We start from the raw sequence: 27,748 nt of genomic DNA on the forward strand, positions 1-27,748 counted from the left end.
GGGTGAGAAGGCAAAGGCTGGGGAAGAGGAGGTGAGTGTGTGTGAGTGTGTTGGTCCCTCTGTCTCTTCCTTGTCCCAACCCCTCCCCCTCACTTGCATTTCACCAGCTCCCAAGTCAGCCCTCTGGCTCCTAGCACCCCCACTATTGCGATGGGCACCCCCTCTCCTTACGGTGCTGCACAGTGACCTCTTCCAAGCCTTGCTGGGTAAGTAGCCCCAGTTTTCTGAGGGGCAGCAGTGACAAGGGCTGGCCTGTGCTTGCGAGGGCGATTACTGAACTTGGGGGCTGGTTGGGAACCTGGAAATCAGGGGTCAGTGTCCACCAGTGTTGACTGGAGGAGTTTCTCCTTTACCTGATGGGGATGGAGGTGAGGTGATGGCAGGGGTGGCCAGGGAGGCCTGGGGTGGGAGGGGTAACTCAAGCTCTGTTCCTGTGGCAGACATCCTGGACTATTATGAGGCTTCCATCTCAGAGAGTCAGGTAAGGGAGTTGGGGGGTGGGCTCTGAATTCCTGAGGGTGCAGCAGGGCTGGAGGGGTGAGCAAACTACTGCTAATAAGAACCTGAGACTTGAGGGTCCCCGGGGACGACCTCCTGAGTCAGAGGCGAGGGGAGTGCTCTCTTTCCAGTCCTGTAGTCCATTTGCTCTCCTGCTTCCCCCTTTTCTTTACCTGCCCCAGTTTCAGGCACTTAAGAGTCGAGGACACAATCACTTTTCAGGTTTCTTCCTATAAATCCTGAGGGAGCCCTAGGCCCCCAGGGATTCAATCCTGCCAGCCCCTCCCTCACTCCCTACCCCCTACCATGGCCTCTTTCCAGTATCTCAACCACCCTGGGTGCTCCCAGTCTTTAAGAGGCTGGGTAGGTGCTTCCTTCTCTGAAAAATAAACTCCCTCCTCACTGCCTCTCTGCTGTCCTCGCTGGTGGCTGGCCGGGACTCCATGTTTGCCTCAGGGCCTCTGGGCTCCTGTCTCCATCTCCTTTCCCATTATCCGGGTTCCTGCCAGCGTGGAAGGAGTTAACTCTACCGAGGCACCCCCCCCATTCTCGCTCTTCGCTCCCTCCCTCCCTCCCCCTGCTTCCTCTCTCCTCCTCTCTCCCCTTCCCTCCTCGGCTCCACGGCTCCCTCGGCCGCTGCCGCCTCCGACCCCCCCACCCTACTCCCCCGCCACGGCCCCTAGCCCCTGGCCGTTAGGCAAGACCTTCCCCTACCCCGGGGCTCCCCGACATCCAGTTCCCCTCCCCCACCTTAGCTCATGCCCCAGCCCCCGAACCCCGGGGCTGCCAGCCCCCGGTGCCCCCGCCCCTCCTGAGAATCGGGGTGTACTCCCTAAGCCCCCTCCCCTCCACTGGGGACCCCTTTTAGGGCCCCCTTCCCCTCCCTCCCACGCTCCCCTACCCTTCCCTTCTCCAACCCCCTCTTTCCCCTCTCACCCCTCCCCCCATCCTGGCCCCCCCTGCAAAAGTGGGGTGCGGAGGGGGGAGGGGTGAGAACCCACGGAGGGGAGGAACGAAATTCCGATGAAGTCAGAGCCCCTTACCCGCCGCCGCGGCCAGGCCCCCCAACATGGACTGTCTCTGTATAGTGACAACCAAGGTAAGCATGATAGGGGGGCCTGTAAACTGGGGGGAGGGTATGAGTTCGTGGGGAGGGGTTAGTTAGGCCTAATCTGCGGCTGGGGGCCCTGGAATGAGCATCAGCAGATGGGAGGGGGGGTCATAATTTAGTTTGGGGTTCACATCTGAGATAATGCTGGGTTTGGCCACAGGTGCCCCCTGGAGTGATCCCTTTGTACCTGTAGAGAAATGGAAAATTGGGGGGTATTCTGTGACTTGGGGATCTGGTGGATTGTGAGGTTTACCAATGATGTTGAGGGAGACTTATTTAAGGAGAAGCCTGGCTCACATGGGAGCCCTGCTTGGTGTATGTTAGAAGGTGGACTATGTGAGGGGGGGTTCCTCTTCCCTCCTGGGGGACAAGCTGGCTTCCAGTTGCCTTGTCCAATTTCAGGGGGCTCCTGGGTTGAAGGTAGAAGGTTACTGGTTGTGAGTACCTGACTGGTCTGGGGGTGTCAGCTGGCAGGGAAGGAGTGGGCCTTCAGATTATAAAAGAAGCATCTTATATGCATTTGGGGGTGCTCTTAATTCGAGGGGACTGTTAATTTCAGGGTCAGTCATATGGAATAGGGATAGTTGGGAGTTGTCAGGGAACTGGAACCTGACAGAATCACCTGAGGGATTGGACCAGGTGAGGTTAGGGTTGGGGTACTCCCTGGGGAGATAGGAGGCTGCAGCAGCTGAGGTTGCCAGCTTCTTTGGAAGAGGATGAGAGGCTTGGGGAGAGGGGATTTGAGGAGGGGTATCAGGTGCGTGGTGAAAATTTTTGGGGTGGCCCAGGCAGGTGTCCAGCATCCTCACTTCCTCCCACACTGTATCTACCCTGGTTGGGAAACAGGGAGACGAGCAGATGGAAGGGAATGTTCTATTACCCCTGACCCTTGGGATCAAGGTGGGGGAGGACACCTGGATTTAAAATTACTGGGGTGAAAAGGTGTAGGAGGAGGGCCAGGCAGGCAGCAGTGAAGATCTGTACAAGGGTGTCCCTGTGAGCCTGCCAAGTGCAGAAACTCCGGGATGGGGAACACTGGCAAGCTTCTGGTGGGCTGCAGAATACCTGGGTCTTGGCTCTAAGACTCTGGGACTGGAAAGCTGGAAGCCTGGTGTGTGAAGGGAGGCTTGGGCGAGTGGCAGGCAGCTGGGGGTTGGGGGGTGGGACAGGAAGTGGGGGCCGGGGAGGCGGGGTCTGGGTGAGTCACAGGCTGGGGAGGGGGTTATATTTAGTGGGAACTGCAGATTCTCAGGGCAGGGAGCTGAGGACACACATGTTCCCTGCCACAAACTCACATACATGTATACACATGCATCTACACATGTGTTGTGCATGTGTAAGCATGGTTGGAGGAGACTGAAGGCTGAGGACCTTTAGGTCCAAGTCCCTACCCTCTCTTGAGGGCTACTTGCTAATCCTCCATTCTGTGGGCTTGGGCTTTCTCCCATATTCCTTCTTCTTCCCATGCAGTGGATTTTTGTGCCTCAGTTTCTCTGGCCTTCTCTCCTTTAAGGTCTGTCTGAGCCTCAGTTCCTCTTGACTCCTGCCCTTAGTCTGCCCCTTAGCCTTAGGCTTTCTGGCTATGGTCCCTTATGTGCAGGTGTACACAGAAAGCCAGTTGGAATGTGTGGGCTCTGCTTCCAACACGTGAACGCACATATGAGAGGGAGGGTGAGGGCCTTGTCTGCATTGGTAGCTATTCTGGGAGGGTGGGTTTATTCATCTCCCTTCAAGAATCCTGCTTCTTCGATGGAGCTCAGGGTTGAGCATCCCCGAAGGAAAGAGTCTTGCGCAGAGAGGATCATGCATTTTGGGGTTTTACAGAGGCGTGGAGACCCAGGCTTGCCACATTCCTTGGCCGGAAAACTTGTCAGTCTCGGATGGCGGGGACTCCAAGTCCCATAAGGCTTTGAGGCAGGAGAACCGTCAATGTTAGAGGGTTGCTGCCCCTCGGGCTGTTGGGAGTTGTGGTTCATCTCTATCCAGGGCAGCGGAGGGTTAGCTTTGGAAGAGCCAGCAGGGGGGGCACATGGCACTTGTCCCCCCCAGAATGCTGGGTGGGGTAGAGGGTGCTCATGCTTTGCGGTCGTTGAGCTTCCCAGATACATCTGATTCCTCCATCTTTCATCGCCTATATTTAGATTTCTGCCGCAGTAATTTAAGGAATATTTATTGAATGCCCACTATGTGCCAGGCCCTGTGCCTTGCGCTAACTCTGCCTTATAGCTATCACTTAATCTTACTCTGTGCCTCGCTCTCTGCCGGTGTCTCTGAGCATCTCTTTCTCCCACTCCGCCCCCGTCCCTCCCCCTACTCCCCGCGCTGCTGCCGCCGTTGCCATGGTAACCGGCGACGACTGAAGTTGCGTGGCGGACTTGAGGGCCGGGCGAGGGTGGCGGAGGGCGGAGCAGAACAAGTGGGGGAGGGAGGAAAGTGGGGAAAGACTGGGGGTATTTGGCTAGAGTCCCGGAGGCGAAGCGGTTAAACCCTCCGGGTGGTCCTTATTGGGCAAAGCTAAGGTGTCGGGGGCGGGGCAGTGTGGCCTACGGCCTCATTCATTGGTCGGCTGGGGCGTGGCGGAGGGGCAGTGTGGGCGAGGCCGGGGGAGCGAATGGGCGGGAAGTGGTCGCAGGCGTGGTCTCCTGTAGGCAGGTGGGCGGGGTCTGGCTTACTCTACCAAGGGAGGCGGGCAAACAACCTCAGAAAGGGGTGGGGCCTTAGGACTGGGTAAATGAGGGCGGGGCTGACCCGGCAGGGGCGTGGCGTGGTCCCATGTGCAAAGAGGAGACAGGGTTTGAGGGGCCTGTTGTCTAAGAAACTGCGGGGAGCAGGGGTCTTTGGAAAGGAGAATCCGGGGGTTGGGCGATCTGACGTTTCAGTTTTCCTAAGATGGAGGACTGTTAAGATTTCATCAGAGCACAACCTCCTACCTCAACGCTATGTTCCAGGGAGACGGTTGCTAGGCGACGGCAAAGTCCATGATTGCTGTGTTGCCAGGCAACGGGGAAACGGAAAATGGAGGGAAAAAGGAAATGGGGGATGGGGGAGGGTCTTAATGGCCATAGCGCCCACTGGTGGAGAACTAGGGCCTGTGCATTTTCTTTTCTGTAAGGAATTTCCAGTTCAGCCCCTTCTGCCCTGGCTCCCTCTGAGGATACAAACATTCTATCCAGATATGAAACTAGGACCGTGGGGGTCATCGTGGGGGCGTACCTAACAGATTTCAGTCAACGGGAAGAGAGGGGGCATGTGTCAGGTTCTAGGGAAATCCCTCCTCTCTACCATTTGTAGGCATTTTAGAAAAGCCAGAGAAGCAGATTTTAGGAGATTGCTTGCTGGGCTTTAAGGGTTGAAAAGGTGGGAGTTCAATGGGAGAATATTTAGAAGAGATGCTTTCAGGTTCAGTTTGGGACAAAATGGAAGAGATCAGAGGCAGTCATTTTGGGGTCTTACGGGAGATTTGTGGGCCACTGGAAATTGCAGGTCAGATCTTATTTTGGTAAATATTTTTTTGAGACGTAGGTGTGGGGGAGATAGATATATTTGGGAGTAATCTTCCAACAAAGTTGAAATTCAGAATCATGGCGGGTGGGGGAGGGGAGGAATGTTGAGATGTAGGGGAGGGCAGCCAGAAAAGGGAATAATGTATACATTTAAAGAGTACCGAAAAGAAATAGAGAAATATCTCTTAATCTAAAAGTCTGGTAATAAACTGAAGAGGTTGCAACTGAATTCAGAAGGTCAACTTTAAGGTCCCTTAAGTATTCCCTGAAATGGGATCTGGTGGTACTGGGGCATGGTATGTTAGAAAAGTCATGAGTATCTCATTAGGTTCAAGGATTTGGAGAGGGGACCCCAAATGAATTTGAGGACTGGTTATTTGGATGTTTACATTAGAACAAGGGTAATAGCTGCACTAATTTCAAGGTTTCTGTTAGCACACTGGGGGAACAGATATAATTTTAAAAGGGATAATTTAAAGGGTAGATTAATTTGAGGGCACAACAGGATCTGTGGTCCTTCAACTCTTGGAAAACGTTGTCTGGCTATCCTGTGGGGCTATACTGATGGTTAGAATAGGAGGCGTCTTGACATCTGTGGGGATGTTGTCTACATTAACAGTCATTGGGGAGGTTGGGTGCAGGGGATTGTGGGAGGCAGTTTAGACCCCTTGGGGGTCCTTCTGCGGGAGAAGTGCTGCTTGCTTCCCTGCACCCTGAGAGTCCAGGGAGCTTTCGTAATAGGGGCTTGGTGATTTTAGGGGTGGGAGATTAGATAGCATAAGGGATCCCAGAGAACCAGAGCGATAAATTGGTAATTTTAGGAATATCTGTATTTGTGAATGAATAGGAGTATACTGTGCACGGTGGAGTTCACAGAGAAACAGCTGGAACCAGGGAAGTTGATGGCTAAGAGGGTCTCCCCGCACCCCTTCTCTCCCATCGTGACGCTCTCCCGCACTGCGCAGGCGCCGTCACCCCCCCACTCCGGCCGCAGCCTCCAGTTGCCGCGGCCGCCGCAGCCCCCGCCCCTCTGCCCCTCCCCCTCCCCAACCCCGGGACCCTTGCTCTCCCACCCATCCCCTCCCCTCAGTCCCCCTCCCCTTCTCCATGTCGGCTCGGAACAGATTCGCCTCCATGTGTCTCTGCGTGGTACGTGCCGCGGTACGGGCTCCGGCCCCGCTCCCCTCTTTCCGGACCCCCCAAATCTCGGGGTGCAAGCTTCAAGTGCTGTCGCTCTTCCTTCTGCTTGGCGGGGTCTCTGGGTGGCAGTGTCTCGCGGACAGGCGCAGTGGGTCGCCCCTCCTATGATCATTCACTTTCACTCACAACCCTCTATTCTGGGGGTGCAAGCCTCCGTTCCAGGTCATTCTCGCAACTGGGGCGGTGAAGAGGGGGCCAAAGGGAAAAGCAACAGCGACCCCAGGCCTTTGGCTTATCCTATGCCTGTACCTTAATAATATTACCTGTGCCTTAATATATTGGGGGTTCAGACTTGGTCCCAATTGCACTGGAGCTGTCGCTGGTCGCGGCCCTGAGCCCCAGTAGCGTAAAGAGGGGACCCTCCTTCCTAGCCTGCCTTGCGTTAGTAGTCCTTTAGTCTGGGATGAGAGGTGCTGACCTCAACTCCCACCTCCCAGTTTGTAGTTTCCTAATGACTCTCCCACCCCCACCTCTCCAGAGGTTTTTCCTTACTACATTTACTTAAAAATTTCCAGGGACTGAACATAGGCCCTAACTTTCAGCCACATTCTGGGAACTCTGGTATCCTTTCCTTGTTCCCCATCTCCCTGACTTTGTCACTAGATCAGGAGGAGCCTTTTTCTCAGTCCCAGACACCCCCACCCCCCACGGGGGTAGGGAAGGGAGAGGTGTCTGCAGTCTCAGTGTGCTACAAATTTTCTTTCATCTCCTCTCTAGAATAAACAATGAAATGTCCCTTTCCACGCTTCCATTTTCATTGTGTGCATCCTGACATTTCTTCATCGGGATTCAGGAATTTTCTCTGTGAGGTGGGGCGAAGATGGAGGGGCTTTGGGCTCAAACCCTCCCTGCTGCGTCCCAAACTCCAAAAACTTGAAGCTGCAACCCTTGGCCCTGCCTCAGTTGTCACGCAGGGAATTGGGGGCTTTGTGAAGAGAGAAGAGAGCAATCTCCTTGTCTCCTTCTTCCCTCCCTGGCCCCTCCAGTTTTGGGGCTCTGTCCCTCAGCTCTTGCACTATCCAGGCTGAAGACCACCTTTTCAGAATGTGGCACAATAACCTCTTTCAGTTCATCAAATTCTGTTACCCAAGAGGGCCCAGCTTGGAGGAGGATTATTTAATTTCTACCTCCCCTAATTTCCCTTTTCCACTTTTTGTGTTCTTGGTATGGAAACCTGGAGGGAGCTAGGAGTTTTTCCTCCAAGTCTGTCTCCAAGGCCAGAAAACAAAGTGTACCTTGATGAGCCCCTTTTCTTTCTTTAAAACTTTAAACATATCAAGGTGGGACTTCCCTGGTAGGGTCCAGTGGTTATGACTCCACACTTCTACTGCAGGGGGCATGGATTTGATCCCTGGTCAGGGAACTAAGATCCTGCATGCTTAATGGTGCAGCCTTAAAACAAAGTGTATCAAGGTGCTCCTTGATCTCAGCTTGTCTCTGTGTTCTGGATTGGAGACTCTTAATGGACCATTTTCCTCTTCCTATCCTCTTACTTTGTCCTTAACCATGGCCAAAGTGGACTACATCCTCAGCCTTGGTTCCTCATCCTCAGAATTTTCAGAATCATACTCTGTGTCTGGCATTGACCTTGATAAGCTTCCTCCAGTTTGATTTTGTAACTGTTGTCCTCCGAATGTTGGGGTCCTCTCAGCTTTTCAGATCCTTTTTTTGAGAGGGAAATCTTGCCTTCTCTTTTTACCCATGTGTACTGGGGAGCGTATTCTGTCTTCTGCAGTCTCTGAGAGAGCCCTACACATGGTAACCTCCCCGTCCTCCATAGAACCTGGCCTTGGGGAGGGTTTGCTTCTGTGAGGGGCAGAGGCGCTACCCTTCATTACTGTTTCCAGCTGCCCTCCTCTCTGGTCCCTCCGTTAATCTCATTTACTGGAGTCTGTATTAAGCTAGTAAGGGAGGCCCTTGAGATGGTATGCAGTGAGTTAGGAAGGGGAATCAGGGGTCAGGTTGGGTCTTTCACTCGTAAAGGCCAAACGGAGACCAGGAATTTACTCTGAGGTTCTACCCACTTCTGCAGTCACTGAACCTGGAAGCTGGCATCCATTCTTGCCCCCTTTCTGAGCCCTACCATCTCTGTTCCTCCCCCACCCTCCCCCTTCTTCTAGTATATCCGATTAGCTGGCTGGCCTCTGGGCATTTGTAGAGGTTGGGGAGTCCTGGGGCCCCCTTGCCGAAGACTTGGGAACCAGCAAGGCCAGCTGGACCGGTTTAACTTTGTCCTGCCAGGGGGGCTGATGCCAAGTACCTGCTAGTTGAAGGGCTTTACTGCGGTCCCTGCCCGGGGCGTGCAAAGTGCTGGGGAGTGATTTCTTCCTGGGGCAGAGGCTGCAGTAGGGAGACTGAGGCAAGGAGGCTGGAGCGGGGTGGGATGGAGTACCGAAAGGGAGAAGCAACTCGAAGGAGGGAGGTTACAACACGGGGAATGGGCTTAAGGTATAGATGAAGTGGGGGGAAGCTGATGAGGTAAGCAAAGATGCTGGGGATGGAGGTAGAGAAGGGGAGGGGTGCACGTGGCCGAGGGGCTGGAGCTCTGGGGAAGGGATGAAGAAACGGACTTAAGAGGAGGGGTGTACTGGGGAGAAGGCGGGGGTCCTAGGCTGGGAGTTGGAAGAGTTGCGGGGAGGGTGCGGATTTGGGAAGAGAGGAGAGGTGCCAAGGGCCTGGCGGGAGAGGGGGCTGTGGGGAGGGTGGAGAGAGGGGAGCCAATGGGCTGGAGGACAGGGAGGGGGAGGAGCTGGTCAGGCCCCAGGGCCTTCCGCACTGCACTGGCGGGGGAGCGGAGGCGCGGCCAGGGCGGCCCGCCTGGAGCCCGAGGCGCTGGGCCGGCCCCCGTGACGCCTCCGTCCCCGTCCCCAGAAATACCGCTACCAAGATGAAGACACGCCCCCTCTGGAGCACAGCCCGGCCCACCTCCCCAACCAGGTAAACGCCCCCGAGCTGGTGCACGTGGCGGAGAGGAACTTGTCCCACCTCGAGGCCGTCCAAGGGGTCGTGGGCCACGCCCACTTCTCCCCCATCAAGGTAGGAGACTCAGGCGGCCCCCTCCCCAGTGCAGCCCTCGGAGCCTCGGAGCTACAACTATCCCCAAGGCCCGGTAGGGCGAGAGCCGGAGGTGGGGGGTGGCTGGGACTGGAGGGCTGGGCTTGGGCTCCTGGGGCCAGGGGAGGGGGCATTGGGGGCGTTGGAAACACCTGGTTCCCAAAGAGGAGAAACAGAGGCTAGGCAAGTGGCAGAGGGTGTAGAGTTTACAGCCGTTGTGTGTGTGCGTGTGTGTCTGCGTGTGTGCGCGCACGTACATTGAGATGTGTGCGTTCCCCAGGATGCTCCCCGCGCCTGGGCCCTCTTCATTCCTTCACACACCCCCACCTCCGTTTCCATTTTCTGTGTCCAGAGCTCTGTTCAGAACTCCTGCTGCCCTCATTTGCTCTTGGCCCTTCGCTGCCTCCTCCCCCCGCTTCCGGCCTCTGGGCCTGGCTCTCCAGCCTTTTCCATCTGCCTGGCCTGAGATTTCTGGTTGCCCGGCGTTTCTGCCTCTGTCCCCTGCCTCGGCCTTTGCACCCTCCTGTGCCCTCCCCTCCTCGCTGCCTTTCCCTCTCTGCTGGCTGGTGCTGGATGCTGTCTCTCTCTTCCTCCCACGCACTCTCCTTCTCCCTCTCCCCGATCCCCAGCTCAGGCTCTCTGGCCAGGATAAGTCCTCTGCCTGGGTCAGCCGGCTCCCTTTCTCCGTGTTAACCCCCTTCCCTACTCATCACTTCTGTCCTTTCCTCCTATGCCTCCTCTCTCTCCTCCTCTTAGATTCTACCTCCATGCAGATTTCTTTCTGTGCTCCCCCCCATTATTATTCACCACCACCTGTTTCCCCTTCTTTTCTGTGCCCACAGTATGTTTTCCCTTCTCCAGTCCTGGGGAGGCCCTGTTTTTGAGATCTTCCATTCTCCAGGCCACTTCCCATCTTCTTCCCCCTCAGTCTCCTCTTCTGGGGGTGTAGGCTGGGAGGAATGGAGTGTACCAGGCTGGCTGTGAGATTCAGAGGAACACTGGGGTCAGGGGTGAGATTCTAGGATCTTGTGGGATGTCCCGGGAAGGGGGAAGTTGTCGACGTTTCACCAAGAAGATGGAGAGGAGGTTCCTGAGTTCCTGAGCCTGGGAATGAGGAGGCAGAGGCTGGGCTGCAGTAGGTTCTGGGGTGAGAAGGAGGTGGTAGGAGAGTAGTTGGAGAGGGAAATAAAATTTTCCTGCAGGTAGAAAAGTGGAGAGACGAGAGGAAGCCTAGAGGTCCTAGGACAGGAGACAGGCAAGGATGAGATGTGGTATCAGGGAGGAGGTTGAGCTGATGGAGAGCAAGGAGAGGAAGAGATGGGTGCAGAGGATTCCTGTGGATGGCTGAGGGCTGCAAGGACTAAGGAAAGAAGACTAGAGATGCTTTTTTTCCCTCAAGATGGGGCCATTCAGTCCCCAGGGAAGGGGAAGAGGAGCGAAAGTGGTCGTACAGAGGTAGGGAGACTTGGAATCTGTGTCCAGGAAGCAGAGGGAAGTGAGTGCTGGAGGCCCTGGGTGTAGGAGGGAGGACCCACAACAAGGCCTGAGCCGGGGGACAGGAGAAGCCTCAGTTTTCAGAGGGTTGAGAATGAAGGATTGTGTTTTGGGTATAGAATCTTGAGGGTCAGAGAATGAAGTAAGGGAGAGTGGTGGTGATCTCTCTGAGGAATCATAAGTTAGGATGGAGGATAAGAGCAGGACACTGATGCCCAATGGGCCTGGACAGGGGCACAGGGCGGGGAAGAGGATTGAGAATGGAGGCTTGGGTTGGAAGATATATCGTATGGGGTGGAGAGAGGGGTGTTTTATCTACAGCTACGCAGATGAGATGAGATGAAGGTAGTTGGGGATAAAAGATGGAGCCTGGGGCAGGAATGTCTAGGGTAAGGATGGGGATGGCAATTGAGCACAGGCTGTGGGACAGAGGAGGGACACGCAGATGGGATGTTGGCAGTCAGTGGCTATTGGCTGGACAGTAGCATTTGCTGAGATTTGAAGGGTCAGAGAATGGATTTAATATATTTATGGGTATGAAATCTATTACGGAGCTTGAAAATATGTAGTACTGAAATATCGCAGTAGGAGAGAAGAAAGACCCCTTGGGAAGGAGAGAGCGAGGAGTCTGGGGAATCCTTGATGAGTGCCTCGCGCTTGGTAGGCTCCAAATAAATATTTGTTTAAGGAGGAGACAGGTTGGGGACCCCGGAAGGAGGCTTTTGGCTGCCTTCCCCCATTGCTATGGAAACGTGGCTTCGGTTGCCCTGGCAACTGGGGAAGCCCCTAGGACCGGCCTAAAGCGGCCGTGCCCTAGAATCTAGAGACCCTGCTGTGTCGAGGCGACTGACGTCAGGGAACTGGACACACCCCACTTTAACCCTTTCCCGGATGAAATAGGCCAGGGGTGGGGGTAAGAGTAATGAGAGACTAGGACCCGGATGTCTTTCACCACTCCCCTTTCCTGACGTTCTTTCCACTGCGTAGGGTGAGGGGCGTAAGGGAGGGAGGAAGGAAGGTTATTCAGGAGGCGCTGCGCCCTCAAACCTCTTCAGCCAGGACTTCTTTCGGCCGGGCTACCTGGGGCGGGGCGGGGCCCAGAGCAGGAGAGGCGGGGCTAGCGGACCAGATTCTGCCTTTGGGAATCCGGTCGCTCTTAGGCCACGCCCCATCTCCTCCTCCCGTTGTCCTGGCGACAGGCCTCCAGGAGGTGGGTCTCCCCAGGCTGGGCTTAGATACCGTTGCTTGGCAACAGGATCCCTAGAGGAAGGAGTAGATTGAATGGTGGGTGGGCGAGAAGGAGGGTGGGGCCTGCATCTTGGGGAACCCCGGATTCCAGGGGCCCAGGGTTTAGGGCACATGTGTGTGAAAATGAGGGGCAAGTCTGAGGGAGGGTTATGAAAAGATCTGGGTGTTGATGGGTAGATAGGGACAGGGATGGGGTAGGACCTAATGGACTGGAGCCCTGTGGTATGTGTGTGTAGTACATAAGGCATGTAGCACTCTGTGGTGTTACATCCGGTGAGAAGCTCCCCCACCCCTAGCCGGCCCCCCCCACTCCCGGCTCTATACCATCTGCTGCTCCCCCATCTGGCTGTCTCTCTCTTCCTGCTTCTCAGACACCTCCTTCCACATACAGGGGGCCTGGGCTGGGCAGAGTTGGGGCCAGCACGTGTACCTGTGTGTTTGTAACGTGGATCAAGGCTGGGTCCTTCAGAGAGTTGAGGGAACAGAGCGGGCCAGGTTAAGAGGCTGAGAGGGTAGCCATGGTGGGGGGTCTCTTGGTTACGGGCTCCCTCTTGAGCCAAGGCTCAGGCAGCTTTTCATCTCCTTTTTTCCCTCACAGGCCAATTCTCCCCCTGTGATTGTCAACACAGATACCCTAGAAGCCCCGGGATATGTGAGTTGTTTAGATTTTGGGGCTTTTACAGAAGGGAGGAGGGAAGGCCAAGTCCCAGCAGCAGGGTAGGGTCAGGTGCTCAGGCAGGAAGTCTGTCTCATGGCTCTTGTGTTTCTGGCCCGTGCTGGAGTTGCAGGTGAACGGGACAGAGGGGGAAATGGAATACGAGGAGATCACATTGGAAAGGGTGAGCAGGCTCATGCAGCCCAGGTCCTCCCCCCTTGCCCCCTGTCTGTGCTTCTCTTTCTCCCCGTGTTTTCTCAGTGGCCAGCCTCTTAACCCTGTCCCTTCCTGCTCCGGTCACAGCTCCCCAACCCTCTCCCCTCCCCTCTCACCCAGTCTAGAATAGGTGGTGAGGGGAGCTGACCCTCTTCCCCTCCTTCTGCCCAGGGTAACTCAGGTCTGGGCTTCAGCATCGCAGGTGGCACTGATAACCCCCACATCGGCGATGACCCTTCCATCTTCATCACCAAGATCATTCCTGGTGGGGCTGCAGCCCAGGACGGCCGTCTCAGGTGGGGAGAGGAGACGGGTTAGGATGCTGGCTCCCTTGAAAGGGAGGACCAGGGCGGCAGGAAGCTCCTGGCTCAGGCCCACCTTGCTGCCCTCAGGGTCAACGATAGCATCTTGTTTGTCAATGAAGTGGACGTGCGGGAGGTGACCCACTCAGCAGCGGTGGAGGCCCTCAAAGAGGCAGGCTCTATTGTCCGCCTCTATGTCATGCGCCGGAAGCCCCCAGCTGAGAAGCTCATGGAGATCAAGCTCATCAAGGGGCCTAAAGGTAGCGACCCAATTAGGTTACCACCCCCCTCCCGCTATCCTCTGCCCCAGGGGACCTGGGGACCCACCTCTGCCCTCCCTCCGCCCAGGTCTTGGCTTCAGCATCGCTGGAGGTGTCGGGAACCAACATATCCCTGGAGATAACAGCATCTATGTGACCAAGATTATCGAAGGGGGTGCTGCCCACAAGGACGGGAGGTTACAGATCGGAGACAAGATCCTAGCGGTGAGTGGGGGCCCCCATCACTCTTCTAGCCCACACCTGGGTCTTGCCTGCTGGCCTGGTGCCTGCTCAGCCTTCCTGATGGGCTCGCCCTCAGCACCTCCATCTTGAGGTTGTTTCCGGTTCTGTCTGAGCTCTGCTTCCCTTGGCCCCAGGTCAACAGCGTGGGGCTGGAGGACGTCATGCATGAGGATGCCGTGGCAGCCCTGAAGAACACGTACGATGTGGTCTACCTAAAGGTGGCCAAGCCCAGCAATGCCTACCTGAGTGACAGCTATGCTCCCCCAGACATCACGACCTGTGAGAGCCCTCCAAACCCTGGAGCTCCCCATGCCCCCACCAGTCACCCCATGACATCCCCATTGACCCTGCCTCTTCAGATCCTTCCCCTGAACTGGCCACAACCTCTATCACTTCCTTTAGTTGGAGAATAGATGGAAAATTGGTCACCGTCAAAGAACTAGAAAAGATTGTCAATAGTCCCTCCCCCAGAAGGCACTAGATGGTTTTATGGCTAATTTTATCAAATCCTCATGGACTAGGTAATTCTTATGCTTTTTCTGAGCATAGGGAAAGATAAAACGTTTGATATTTCATTTTATAAGGGCATCTGAAAATGGTCACAAGGATAATATAAGAAAGTAGGGAGCTCCCTGGTGACCTAGTGGTTAGGATTCAGGGCTTTCATTGCTGTGGCCTGAATTCAGTCCCTGGTCAGGGAACTAAGATCCTGCAACCCCATGGTTCAGCCAAAAAAAAAAGAGGAAAGTATAGGTTAATTTTGCTTCTGAACAGAGATGTAAAAGTTTCTAATAACATAGTTGCAAAACAAACACAGTGGCATATTAAGGGAGTAACACTGTCACAAAGTCAGGTTCATTTCAGGGAATTAAAGGTGTTTCCATATTATGAAACCTCTAAGTATGAGTCATTGTATTTAAAAAGTTAAGGGAGGGAAGGACTTCTTTGGCAGTCCAGCAGTTAAGACTCCATGCTTCCACTCCAGGGGCCCCCAGTTCGATCCCTGATCCCTGGTCTTTGGTGAGCTAAGATCCCACCTGCCACGTGGCTTGGCAAAAAAAAAAAGGTAGAAAAAACAGTAAGTTCGTTTCACACAGATGTGGGAAAGGCATTTGATGAAATTCAACGTCGTATTCTGAAAGGGAAACTTAGTATACTAGGAACAGAGGAGTTTTCTTTAACATGATTGAAAAGTGTTATCAGAAATCAACAGTGAACACATTGTAATGATAAAATCCTATCTGTGTGTCCATTAAGTTAGGAACTAGGCAAGGAAGCCTCTTCCTGCTACTGTTAGTCCACATTGCTTTAGAGCAGGGTTTCTCAACGTTGGGGCTATTGACATTTTTGTACTTGACAATTCTTTGTTGTGGGGGGCATTGTTCTGTGCACTATAGTATGTTTAACAGCAGCCCTGGCCTCTACCAGATGTCAGTGGTACCCTTCCCCTCCAGTAAGAACAACCAAAAATGTCTTTCAGTTCAGTTCAGTTCAGTTGCTCAGTCGTGTCTGACTCTTTGCAACCCCATGAATCGCAGCACTCCAGGCCTCCCTGTCCATCACCAACTCCCGGAGTTCACTCAAACTCACGTCCATTGAGTCGGTGATGCCATCCAGCCATCTCATCCTCTGTCGTCCCCTTTTCCAAATGTCCCCTGGGGGTGAGGGGGGCTGCAAAATTACCCTGCTGCGAATCACTGCTGTAAAGATTTCAGGCAGGGCAGCAAGAGAGAAAAGAATAAATGTTACATTTCAGTGGGGAGAATCAGACTTATCCTTATTTGTAAATTATACTTATGTCCATCTAGATTAAAATCTAAGTAAATTAAATGAAAACCTTAAAAATAATAGGTAGGGTTAAGAATGTGGCTATATGTAAGATAAAAAGCATGAACTAGTTAGTGACTTCCCAGCAATAAGAAAATATAATGGGTAAAAAGATCCTTTTTGCTATAGGAAAAAAGCTATAAAATTTTTAGAGGACTTCCCTGGTGGCCCAGTGGTTAAGACTTCACCTTCCAATGCAGAGGGTATGAGTTCAATCCCTGGTCAGGGATCTATGATTCCATATGCTTCTCAGCCAAAAAAACAAAACATGAAGCAGAAGCAATATTGTAACAAATTCAATAAAGACTTTAAAAATGGTTCACATTAAAAACATCTCTAAAAAAATTCTTAGAAAGATAAGCTTGACCAGAGGGCAGATTTATATCAGTAAATGACCTGTGTCAGATTTATATCAGGTAAATGATCAAACTCTACTGAAGGGCATAAAAGAACACTAAAGAACTGGAAAGTCACAGCATGTTTCCTGATGAAAAAACATAATATGCTAAAGATCTCAACCCTCTCCAAGTTTTTCTCTAATTTTATGCAATCCTCATCAGAATGTTAATGTTCACCACCCCCCACCCCCAACTGGAAAATTACATTTGGGAGAAGAGCTAAGAAATTTTTGGAAAAGAATAATGAGATGTGACTACTTCATCCAAATCTGAAATCATACTGTAAGACCATATTAAAATCACATGGCCTTGTTTCTAGACACTATAACCTATCAGAGGGAACCTTGGCTCCTTGGAGAAAGGGCCAGATCTAAGACTTGAGCAAGGAATGTGTAAGATGAACTTGTAACATCTTTCATATTAGCAAAACTCTTTGTGACCCCATGGACTGTGGCCCATCGGGCTCCTCTGTCCGTGGAAGTCTCCAGGCTAAACTGGAGTGGGTTGCCATGCCCTACTCCGGGGGATCTTCCTGACCCAGGGATCAGACCCAGGTCTCCTGTATTGTAGGTGCATTCTTTACCATCTGAACCACCAAGTTTTCACTTGAGAACTTTCCCATTTTCTAGCAAAAGCATTAAAAGAACAAGTTATCTTTTAAACCTTTAAAAAAAGAAGAAAGCAAGGAAGATATTCAAGGGTTGTGTCAAAAGCAGGAGCCAAGTTGAAACTGGCCATTCAACCAAAACTCAGTAAATATTTAAAAATCTACAGGATTATAAGGATACTTCAAAACAACTAGGTACCTTTGGAAGATGCTAGGGAACTTGTACATTCTGAATACTGGCAAGCAAAGGGTAAGAGTCAAGCATTTATTCTCTTTTCCTATGCATATTGCACCATAGAATGACCAGTGGTTGACCGGGGAACATTCTTTTTTACAGACAAATTCTGACTAATAAATGTTCCTTCCTCAAAAAAAAAAAAAAAAGAAATATACATGGGCACTATTTGCCATCCTCAGTGAACTGTGAAGTCCAGGCAGTGATGGTCAGTGGCTGCTAAAACTCTTAGGTGAGAGGCTAATGGCGAGCTTTATAATGAATGGATCAGGCTGACAACACCCCAACCTACGGATTTGTATCTCAAAAAACTCAACCTGACATCGCGTCATGTCGTGATGCAGAAAGTACGCAGCAGCATCTAGGAAATACTTCTGTCAAAAATTGAACTTGAGTCTCTATACAGGTGACCACTTGACAGGAGGTGCAGGGCAGGGATGTAAGCAGTGATCTACTTGTTAGGGTTTCCCACTGTTTCCTAAAAGAAGGTGGGAAATTCTGCTAGACAAATGACCTAGTTTTCTCACCAAGTGAATGACCAGGAAGTGGGGGAAACAGGGAGAGGAATTTTATAGATGATATGAGAGATGGTTCAACTGAACTAAAAGCCCCAAAGCCTGGTATTAATATTCCCCTTGGCTCCATACCCCTGGCATACCTAGGTCATGTACCCTTCAGATCCACTCGCCCCTAGGAGAACCCACCCCTACCATGACCTTTGAATTCCTGCTCCCTGACATTGCTGTGACCAGATGTTCCCTTACACCCCAGCCTTGTTTCTCTGGCATAGTGACATGCCCTTCCCCTGAGCCTGGTTCTGCTGCTTTCCTCGGGAGGAGGTGGAGTAGTGGGCGTTGTCTCCCTCCATGCATTTTCCATTGCATCCGTCCTTCCGCCCATGTCTTCCCTCAGCTTATTCCCAGCACCTGGACAATGAGATCAGTCACAGCAGCTACCTGGGCACTGACTACCCTACTGCCATGACCCCCACCTCCCCTCGGCGCTACTCCCCTGTAGCCAAGGACCTGCTGGGGGAGGAAGACGTCCCCCGAGAACCGAGGCGGATTGTGATCCACCGGGGCTCCACGGGCCTGGGCTTCAACATCGTGGGTGGCGAGGACGGTGAAGGCATCTTCATCTCCTTCATCCTGGCCGGCGGCCCCGCGGACCTCAGTGGAGAGCTGCGGAAGGGGGACCAGATCCTCTCGGTAAGGGAAGGCCAGCCCCTGCCCGGACCACCTCCTCCCCTCCAGCCAGGGCTCATGTAGGCTGGAGCCCGGCCCCCATCTCCAGTGACTCAAGCTCTCCCCGCTCTCTCTAGGTCAATGGGGTTGACCTCCGCAATGCCAGCCACGAGCAGGCTGCCATTGCCCTGAAGAACGCGGGTCAGACAGTCACGATCATCGCTCAGTATAAACCCGAAGGTACTGGGCCTGAGACACGGGTTCAATCCCTGGGTCAGGAAGATTCCCCTGGAGAAGGAAATGGCTACCCATTCCAGGATTCTTGCCTGGGAAATCCCATGGACAGAGGAGCCTGGCGGGCTACAGTCCATGAGTTTGCAAAGAGTTAGACACGTCTGAGTAACTAAACAGGAATAACCAAGCCTGAAGCTCCACCTCTCAGATGGTGCTCAGAACGCTGTCTCCTGGCTTCTGCAGAGTTTGGGGGAGGGGGAGGGGAGAGGCTGACAGTAGGGAGGGGCCAGAGCTCAGGAACCTTCTTGTCCTTCCTCAGAGTACAGCCGGTTCGAGGCCAAGATCCACGACCTTCGGGAACAGCTCATGAACAGCAGCCTGGGTTCAGGGACTGCCTCCTTGCGGAGCAACCCCAAAAGGGGTTTCTATATCAGGTCGGATGCTTCCTGGCTGGGCCCCTCTTCATTTCATGGCCCCTCATCCCCCAGCCAGCTCTCCCTCCTCAGTCTTGCCTGGCTCTTGTCCTACCTCCCACTCCAGGGCTGGAGATGCATAGGTTAGCATTGAGAAACACTCCATAGCGACTAGAAAACAGCCTCAGCCTCAGTGATCCCTACTGCTTTCTAGCCCCTAGTCACCCTGGCACCTCCCCCAGGACCCCCAGCTGCCACACAGTCTGGTAACTCAAAGGTTAATGCCTGGCAGAGCAGGGAGCCTCTCAACTTTTGGAATATTGCCCAGCCCCATGGGATAACACATTCCAGGGGAAGTGGACCACCGCTCTCTCCAAGCTGACCCTGTCTCCCAGGTGGCATTTTGCTACCTTCTTAGGGCTCCTTCTCCCACTGGCTCCTCTTTCTTGTCTGCCCAGGTGTAGGCGCTTTGTCCGAGCTTCTTCCCCTCCCTCCCTCTGGGCTCCCAGTCTGCTCACATGGCCTCCCCTTCTGCTCGCTCTGCCAGTGTCTCTCAGAGCAGTCAGCCCAGGCCTGACCTCTTCCCCATGGTCCAGACCTGCAGCTCCAGCCATCTGCTTTCTGGACACATCCCTGGGGTTGTCCCACAGGTGTTCATACTCAGCATGCCCCAGAGCTAGCTCACCTCTTCTCCCGTGCACTCGTGCTCTCTGTCCTGCCCAGTCGGTGTCTCTCTTCCTGAATGGCACCGCTGTCTGCCGAGACACCTGGCTCAAAGTGGAGCCTCGCTCGGCCCTTCTCTCTTTGCCGGGTCCAGTTGGCTCCCAGGGCTGGTCAGTTCTGACTCCCAGATGATGCTGATGATCCTGGAGTCCCTTCCCATCTTTCTAGCCCTGGTGCTTTGCTTGGCATCTCTGGTGTCTCTGCAGTTATTCCTTCCCTTGTCCTGACCCTGGAGTTGTCACTTACAGGTTGTCACTTAAGGCTGCTCTACTGCTGAGGGTAGCCGGACTTGGGTCCATGTTACCCTGTGACTGTGACGTGCATGCATGTGGCAGCTGCTTTCTTAGGAGGGTGCTGTTCTCAATCTTACTCTCAAAATCGCCCCCGATCCATAGGCTGTCTGATCCCTGACACATCGAGGATTGAATGGCTGTTCATAGTTGTAGAGCTTTAGGTTCCCACACAGTTCTGGGGTTCATCAGAATCCACAGCATCTCTGGGAAAGCCACCAGTGGCCATGCGGGTCTGTAGACCCTTAGGCAGAACCTCTGGGCTGGGTCTCGGGGGCCTTGGCCCTCACCACACTGACTGGAGGCTACCTGCCCTCCAGGGCCCTGTTTGACTATGACAAGACCAAGGACTGCGGCTTCCTGAGCCAGGCCCTGAGCTTCCGCTTCGGGGATGTGCTTCATGTCATTGACGCCAGCGATGAGGAGTGGTGGCAGGCACGGCGGGTCCACTCCGACAGCGAGACTGATGACATCGGCTTTATCCCCAGCAAGCGGCGGTGAGCCTTCTTGCCCCTGAAGCTCCCAAGAGCCCCAGGGTGGGCAGCCAGCAGGGAGGGTGTGGGTCCACCCCCAACTTCTCGGGGATCTGTCTGCTGACCCTTTGCGGGCACCACGACTCACATGAGCCCTTGGGACAAACACTGCATTTAGGAGCGTGGGGCCAGGGGCTGCTGGGAGACGGAGTTCTCAGCTGCCCTGGGGGTAGGGGCAAGAGGGCCCCTCACTGGGCATTTCTCTACCACCATCCCTCCATGTATTCCTCAGGGTTGAGCGACGGGAGTGGTCACGGTTAAAGGCCAAGGTAAGTGGAGAAGGCCGGGAGCTCTGGTGCAAGAGCGGAGGTGGGCAGGGGGGTGGAGCTCGTGGGTCTGGACTCCTGACCAACTGCATGGCCTGCTCTGTCTCCCTAGGATTGGGGCTCCAGCTCTGGATCACAGGGTAGGTTGAGTCAGTTTGGGAAGACCTGCGGGGAGAGGGGCCCTGGGCTTCTCTTGAGTCCTCGGGAACGCCGGTGGGGGCCCTGTATCCCCTGCCTCCAAGGCACTTGCAGATGCCCTGCCTCCTGTTAGGTCGAGAAGACTCGGTTCTGAGCTATGAGACGGTGACACAGATGGAAGGTGAGCCCTGGCAGCGCGCCCTGGCCCAGCCCCCTGCCCCGGCTCTGCCCCTCCCCCCTGCCTGACCCCGATCTCTGCCCCTGCCTGACCCCCACGCTCTCCTCAGTGCACTATGCTCGCCCCATCATTATCCTCGGGCCCACCAAGGACCGCGCCAACGATGATCTCCTCTCCGAGTTCCCCGACAAGTTCGGATCCTGTGTTCCCCGTGAGTGCAGGGCCTTGGGGGGCGGTGGGGGGTGGGGCCCAAGGGGTCACAGGCAGAGTCACTTCCGAACACAGGGGTTCTCAGACAAGGGTGCTGCTCAGCCACCCTCACGTCCACCGGGACCGTCCCAGGCCGGGGACTTGGACGACCCAGAGGTGCTGGGGGAGGCAGCTCCACCCCTCTCTCCTGGCCTTGGTCTCCCCAGCAGCCCCCTTCCCTGGAGGACCAGCTGGGCTCTCTTGGGGGGTCGCCGTAGGCAGGGTTGAAGCTGGAGGGATGGTGGTTAGATCTTTGGTGGGTGGGGTGACTTCCTGGCAGATACGACGCGGCCCAAGCGGGAGTATGAGATAGATGGCCGGGATTACCACTTTGTGTCATCCCGGGAGAAAATGGAGAAGGACATTCAGGCCCACAAGTTCATCGAGGCCGGCCAGTACAATAGCCACCTGTATGGAACCAGCGTCCAGTCCGTGCGAGAGGTGGCAGAGCAGGTAGGAGCCGCGGCCTGTCCTCCTCCTCCTTCCCCCCATGGCCTTCCTCAGCTCTCTAACTCTCTTTCTCTCTCTGTCTCTCTCCCTGCTGGGTCTCCACTCCACTCCTCCACCTCCTCCTCCTCTTGGGCAACTCTGTCTGACTGCCTGCTCTCTGGTGCCCTGCTCCCCCACCTCTCCTCCCTTGGTCCCTGACCCCAAACTCCATGCTGCCATCTGTCCCCTCTTCCCTCTCCTTGCCCCGTTTCACCTCTCTTCCTGTGGCCTTGCCCTTGGTGGCTTGGCCCCCCACAACTTGGGCCCTCCCTCCTGCCGGCTTCCCTTTGGCCCTCTCCCCTCTCCCCTCGCCTTTTCTGGGGTCTCCACTTGCCTCTCCCACTCCTCTGCCCTCACCTTCTCCCTGCTGCCGCCACCCTGCCCTCTTTCCTCCACGGCCCCTTTCTCCATCTGCCTCTCCTCCCTCCCATCTGTCTCTCCTTGTTCCTTCCATCTGTCTGTCCTCTGTCTGTCCTCCGTGCCCTCCCCTCTATCCTACTTCCTTTCTCCTTCCTTTTCTTGCCCCACCTGCCTGGCTCCGCCCCCTTGGCCTTGCTCTGCGTCATCTTTTGGGTCCCCTCCCTGCCTGTCCTCCCTGTTCCCTCCATCCTCCCTCCTGTGCGGGCCCCTCCCTTGCTCTCCGTCTGTCCCTCTCCTTTTTTCACTCTGTCTGTCTATACTCTTCCTGCCTCCACTCTCTTTGCCCATGCGTCTTTTGACATCCATCTCATTTCCCTTTTGGCCAATCTCGTGTCCTCCACTTTTCCACGTCCTGTGTGTGGGTCCTGTCCTGCCACCTCTGTCTGTCCTTCCCCACCACCTGCTGGTCCCCCTCCACCCACCCTGCCTGCCCCCAGGGGAAGCACTGCATCCTCGATGTCTCGGCCAATGCCGTGCGGCGGCTGCAGGCGGCCCACCTGCACCCTATCGCCATCTTCATCCGCCCCCGCTCCCTGGAGAATGTTCTGTGAGTATGGTCTCAGGGGGTTTCCCCTCGGCTCTCCCACACCAAGCCCCGAGCCTTAGATGGCCTCTGTGTTGAGCTCTTCCCTCAGAACCCTGGACAGCAGCTCCAGCAGCCTTTGAAGGGAATTGGAGTTAGAACCCAGAGGGCCCAGGGAAGCCCAGGCCTCCTCCCTCCTCTTCTGCCCTGGGCTAGGCGGGACTACAACTCCCAGCAACCCCTGGGGCACACACCTGCTAGGCATTGGGGCTCTTGGGAGTTAGAGTCAATCCCTTCACTGGGCTGCTGGCTGGAAGGATGAGGTTCTGGAGAGGTCCCTGAAGTGGCCACACCTGGCTGGGGTGGGTCATGGGGAGGGGGCTCATCTGTGGCCCCAGAGGATATTGGGAATTGTATTTTTTGCTTCATGCTCTAAACAAGAAAATAGTGGGGACATCCTTGGTGGTCAAGTGACTAAGATTCTGTACTTTCCCTGGTCAGGAAACTAGATCCCACATGCCTCATCTAAGACCTGGTGCAGTCAAATAAATATTTTTTAAAAAAGTAAAAAAAGAAAATAGTGGTTGCAACTTAACATCCCTGGACAGAGGAGATCAAGGCAGGGCAGGACCTACCCTCAGGTCTGTGTCTCTCTCACTCTCCACAGAGAGATTAATAAGCGGATCACAGAGGAGCAAGCCCGCAAAGCCTTCGACAGAGCCACCAAGCTGGAGCAGGAATTCACAGAGTGCTTCTCAGGTGAGGCTGTGGCTAGCCCGTGGCCAGCACAGGAGGTGCCTTTGGCACAGATTCAAAAGCGGGGCCCCCACAGGGTGGGTGGTTTAGAAGGAGGTATCCCCTTTGGGTGGGTGCATCCCATGGCTCATGGACTGGAGAATTAGGAGAAGGTGCCCTTTGCCCTGGGCCTGACTCCCTGCCCCCGCCCCCAGCCATCGTGGAGGGCGACAGCTTTGAGGAGATCTACCACAAGGTGAAGCGAGTCATCGAGGACCTCTCAGGCCCCTACATCTGGGTCCCTGCCCGAGAGAGACTCTGATTCCTGCCCTGGCTTGGCCTGGACTCGCCCTGCCTCCACCGCCCGGGCCCTTGGTCTGGACTGAATTGCCCAAGCCCTTCCAACCCCCAGCCTCCCTCCCACCCCTTCTTATTTATTTCCTTTCTAACTGGATCCAGCCCATTGGAGGGGGGACACTCCTCTGCATGTATCCCTGCACCCCAGAACTGGGCTGCGGAACCCCAGGAACCTGGGGTCTGAGGGGGAGCCCCGGGCTCCTGATCCCGAGCCCTGGTTCCTTAGGACCCCTTGCTCCTGCCCCTGCCCGCCCCCAACGCACACACAGACCCACTGGGGGGCCACCTGCTCTCCCCCATCTCCTCCCACACACTTTCCGAAAGTCAGGGCCCCCCTCCAGGAGCACCCATTGCAGGGCTGCAGGCCTCCGCGCTCCCCCCGAGGCAGGGTCTGGGGTCACTCCTGACCCCATCATAACTCCCCAGGTCCCTTGATTTCTCATTTTTTTTCCATTTTTTTCTTCTCAAAGGTGGTTTTGGGGGGATTAGTGGGGGGATTCCACCATGGGCCCCCTGCCTTCCACATGCCCCCTACCTTTTTTCTTTGCTGGTCTGCATGAGTGGAAGGTCTAACTGTGGCTTTTTTTTTTTTTTTCTGGGATTTTTTTTCTTTTTTTTTTTTTTCCTTTTTTCTTTTGGGAACGGGGAGGGATGGGTCTAGGGAGTGGGAATGTTGGGGGGGAGGGTAGGGGGGGCAGGGTTGGGGGTCGGGTGTCTGGGAGCCAGGGGAAGACTGGAAATGCTGCCGCCTTCTGCAATTTATTTATTTTTTCTTTCGAGAGAGTGAAAGGAAGAGACGGATACTTGAAACCCAGTGTGTGGCCTGGTTATTTGGGACCCGGGTGAGGAGGGAGACCCGGGTGGGAGTATAGGGATGGGTCTGGTAAAGTCAGATCCTTCTCCCCCCACACCCATCACCTCCCCCGAGACACAACAGAATGGCCTGAAGGGGGCCTTGGAGGAATCTGCAGATCAAGGCTCCAGCAAAGAATGGGCCTGGGGTGGGGGTGGAGCTGGAGTTCCATCCTAGGTCCCTGAGAGAGCCAGGAAGAGGAGCTGCAAACGTAGCCCAGCCCTGACCCCTCTTCTGAGCCGTCTCAGCCTTGTCGGGCAGCCTAGAGTCTGCTGTCAGTCTCTAAAGAAAAACAGAAGACAGTTCATTCATGTTCATGGAGCTCTGTGGACAGAGCTGGGCTCTGGCAATGACCTTCACAGAAGTGTGCCCATAAGAAATGCTGCATAATTATTCATTGGATTTCTTTTTTTTTTTAATTTGATTTCTCTATGTCTGCCCCCTCTCTGTAGGAGATATTTGAAGCAATTTTGCAGATAATAAGGGTGGGGAAATAGAATGTGATACCAAAGATAAAAATAGAAACAGATGTGTTAGCTATGAGGATGAATATGATTTCTGAACTTCCTGGTACACAAGGCAAAAAGGGAAATGCTGCTGCTGCTAAGTCGCTTCAGTCGTGTCCGACTCTGTGCGACCCCATAGACGGCGGCCCACCAGGCTCCCCCGTCCCTGGAATTCTCCAGGCAAGAACACTGGAGTGGGTTGCCATTTCCTTCTCCAATGCATGAAAGGGAAAAGTGAAAGTGAAGTCGCTCAGTCGTGTCCAACTCTTCGAGACCCCATGGTCTGCAGCCTACCAGGCTCCTCCGTCCATGGGATTTTCCAGGGAAGAGTACTGGAGTGGGGTGCCATTGCCTTCTCCAAAAGGGGGAAATGGTCCATTATATATATGTATATGTGCATATGTGTATGTATGTGGGCTTCCCTCTTGGTGCAGATGGTAAAGACTGCCTGCAATGCAGGAGATCCTGGTTTGATCCCTGGGTCAGGGAAGATCCTCTGGAAAAGGTAATAGCAACCCACTCCAATATTCTTGCCTGGAGAATCCCATGGACTGAGGAGCTGGCAGACTACAGTCCATGGGGTCCCAACGAGTTGGACATGACTAAGCGACTAAGAATGCATACATGCATATATGTATATGCATACATATAAAATATATTACGAAGGAGAAAATGTGGTTCTTTCAGGGAGTCAGATGTTCCTGGCTTTCAGTCCTAACTGAAACTTCTCAGGTGCTCTGTTGGATACTGTTCCCAGCTTCCCTTCTGCCACAGTTCATATGCTTGACAGGCTCCTCTTACTCCAGCCTCAACTACAGCATAAATGAGCCATTGCTGGCTCCTCTGGGGGGATCCCACCTACCCATCTCTCTCTCATTCAGGGACCCCAGAAAGGAAGGCTGAGGTGGGGTGGTTAAGTCCTGAACTGTGCAAAAGGGCAGTTTTTGTAGCCATCCCTGACAAAGTTAAGAGTTGGATGGAAAAGACTAACCCTCAGGGGCAGTGTGCAGGTGATGGGGGTGAGGAGGTAGGTATGGAAGGGGGTTGGGAGGGTGGGGGGCTGCCCTAGCTTGACTGGATCCAAGGCTAGAGGCACAGGTCCCCAGAGGTGTGACCCTTAAACCAAGGGTCCTCTCTGGACTGCCCCATGGTTTTCTGAGCAGCACTGGATCCAGCAGAGGCCAGTCCTGGAGGCCGGGCCCAGCCGTCTGCCTTTCAAGAAACTTCCTAGGTGATTCTGAGGTCTTGCTTGGATGGAAAGCACCACTTTTCCCAATAACGCTTCTTTTAGCATGGTTCTGTGCAGGAGCAAATGGTTTGAGGCTGTGCTCACATTCTCTACCCTTGGGCCGGAAGGGAGAAAGCTGTGAGCCGAGGAAGGTGTATGCAGGTAATGCATCTGTATCTAAGGGGTTAAGGAGAATTCACCAAGAAGGGGTAAAACCCCCTACTTGTGCATGCGTTGTGTTCTAGATTACAGAACTGATACATGTACCTTATAAAACTGCAAATAAATATAGAAATACATATGGTTAAAAAAAGTTCCTTCCCCGTCTCATTCCACATACCCCTTAGAAGCGTGTTAGCAGTTTGGGATGAATTCTTCCAAATCCATAAAGAGCTCTTTACAGTGGGTTCCCACACAGTTGTCGCTCAGTCGTGTCTGACTTTGCGACCCCGTGGACTGCAGCACACCAGGTCTGCCTGTCCCTCACCATCTCCCGAAGTTTGCCCAAATTCACTCCATCGTATCAGTGATGCTGTCCAGCCATCTCATCTTCTGACGCCCTCTTCTGCCCTCAATCTTTCCCAGCATTAGGGACTTTTCCAATGAGTTCAAAAGCTGACTCCTTCCCCCCTTACCACTTTTATTTATTTTTAAATTTATTATTTTTAAAAAGCCTGTGTCCTCTTCACTCCCGTCTACTTCCTTCAACAAATACTTATTTTGAATCTCCCCTGGTGCCAGGCAGTGTTGAAATGCTGGGGACACAGTATCCCTGCCTTCAGGGCACTTGGGTCTCCTCAGTGGGGACAGACAGTGGGAAGTAAGGGTGTTCAGGGAATTAAGGTAATGATTCTGTTGAAGAAGTGACTGCTGGGGGTGTATCTTTGCTGGTTGACACAGGTTGGTCAGGGAGGTCTCTTCTTGGAGCAGCCTTTGAGTTGAGAGGGGACAAAATCTGGGGTCGGGGAGTGTGCCAGGTAGAGGAAGTGAAGTAGGAAAAAGTTTGTAGTGTTGAACAGGAGGAGGTCAGGGAGTGGAGCAGGGTTGGGGGAGAGAGAGAAGTAGAAAGGGGGTCAGAGGAGTCAGCCAGGCCTGAGGCCTTTAGGTGGGTTTGTTTTTTTTTTAAGTGTAAAGAGTTTTTTTTTCTTTCTTTTGAATTGTGTATAACATAGGCAAAATTTATCTAAGTCAATAAAATTTTAATGAATTTCGCATTCCTTAAAATTCCACTGATTCTTTCCACTGCCAATCACCTTGGTTCCTCCACAGTCATAATCTTCAAAATAAGATAGCTCTTTCAAAAAGTTTTGCTCAATCCACAGCTGTTATGTAAGTCAGCCCATAATTCTTTTAGTTGAGACTCTTTGAGCACCAGTGGAATATGGACACACTTAAAAATTCCCCACCTGTAATCTTTGGGATCCAATTTCCTCAAGCGATTTACTTTAAGACTCTAGAAGTTAAATGTAGCAAGTAGGTTGCTATTTATTCCTTCATCTTTCCTAATATTGAAAAGCCTTGTTATATCCAATTTTTACTCAGGAGCCTAGCAAAAAAAAAAAAGTTAACCGGTCTCAC

At 53.8% G+C, this 27,748-nt stretch overlaps 1 protein-coding gene across 7 annotated transcripts; it reads left to right on the forward strand.

Annotated features, from left to right (window-relative positions):
* Positions 1-1,111: 1,111 nt before the first annotated feature.
* Positions 1,112-24,393, forward strand: DLG4 (discs large MAGUK scaffold protein 4). Of its 7 annotated transcripts, none has more exons than XM_006060142.4 (20): positions 1,112-1,597; positions 9,184-9,348; positions 12,707-12,760; positions 12,888-12,947; positions 13,151-13,275; positions 13,372-13,541; positions 13,630-13,766; positions 13,919-14,063; positions 17,764-18,059; positions 18,173-18,275; positions 18,589-18,703; positions 20,016-20,192; positions 20,461-20,497; positions 20,607-20,634; positions 20,766-20,813; positions 20,920-21,021; positions 21,340-21,512; positions 22,406-22,515; positions 23,159-23,250; positions 23,442-24,393. In XM_006060142.4, exons 1-20 carry the CDS (start codon positions 1,568-1,570, stop codon positions 23,546-23,548), a joined length of 2,274 nt encoding a protein of 757 aa, XP_006060204.2. In that variant the 5' UTR covers positions 1,112-1,567; the 3' UTR covers positions 23,549-24,393. The 7 variants fall into 7 exon arrangements, 6 of the variants coding, with proteins under 6 accessions (XP_006060204.2, XP_025136498.1, XP_006060203.1 ...); XM_025280713.3 differs by having other exon boundaries at positions 1,115-1,597; positions 9,184-9,249; XM_006060141.4 differs by having other exon boundaries at positions 1,115-1,597; positions 9,184-9,249; positions 12,897-12,947.
* Positions 24,394-27,748: the final 3,355 nt, after the last annotated feature.

This window comes from Bubalus bubalis, chromosome 3 (genome assembly GCF_019923935.1).
Source record: "Bubalus bubalis isolate 160015118507 breed Murrah chromosome 3, NDDB_SH_1, whole genome shotgun sequence".
NCBI lineage: Eukaryota > Metazoa > Chordata > Mammalia > Artiodactyla > Bovidae > Bubalus > Bubalus bubalis.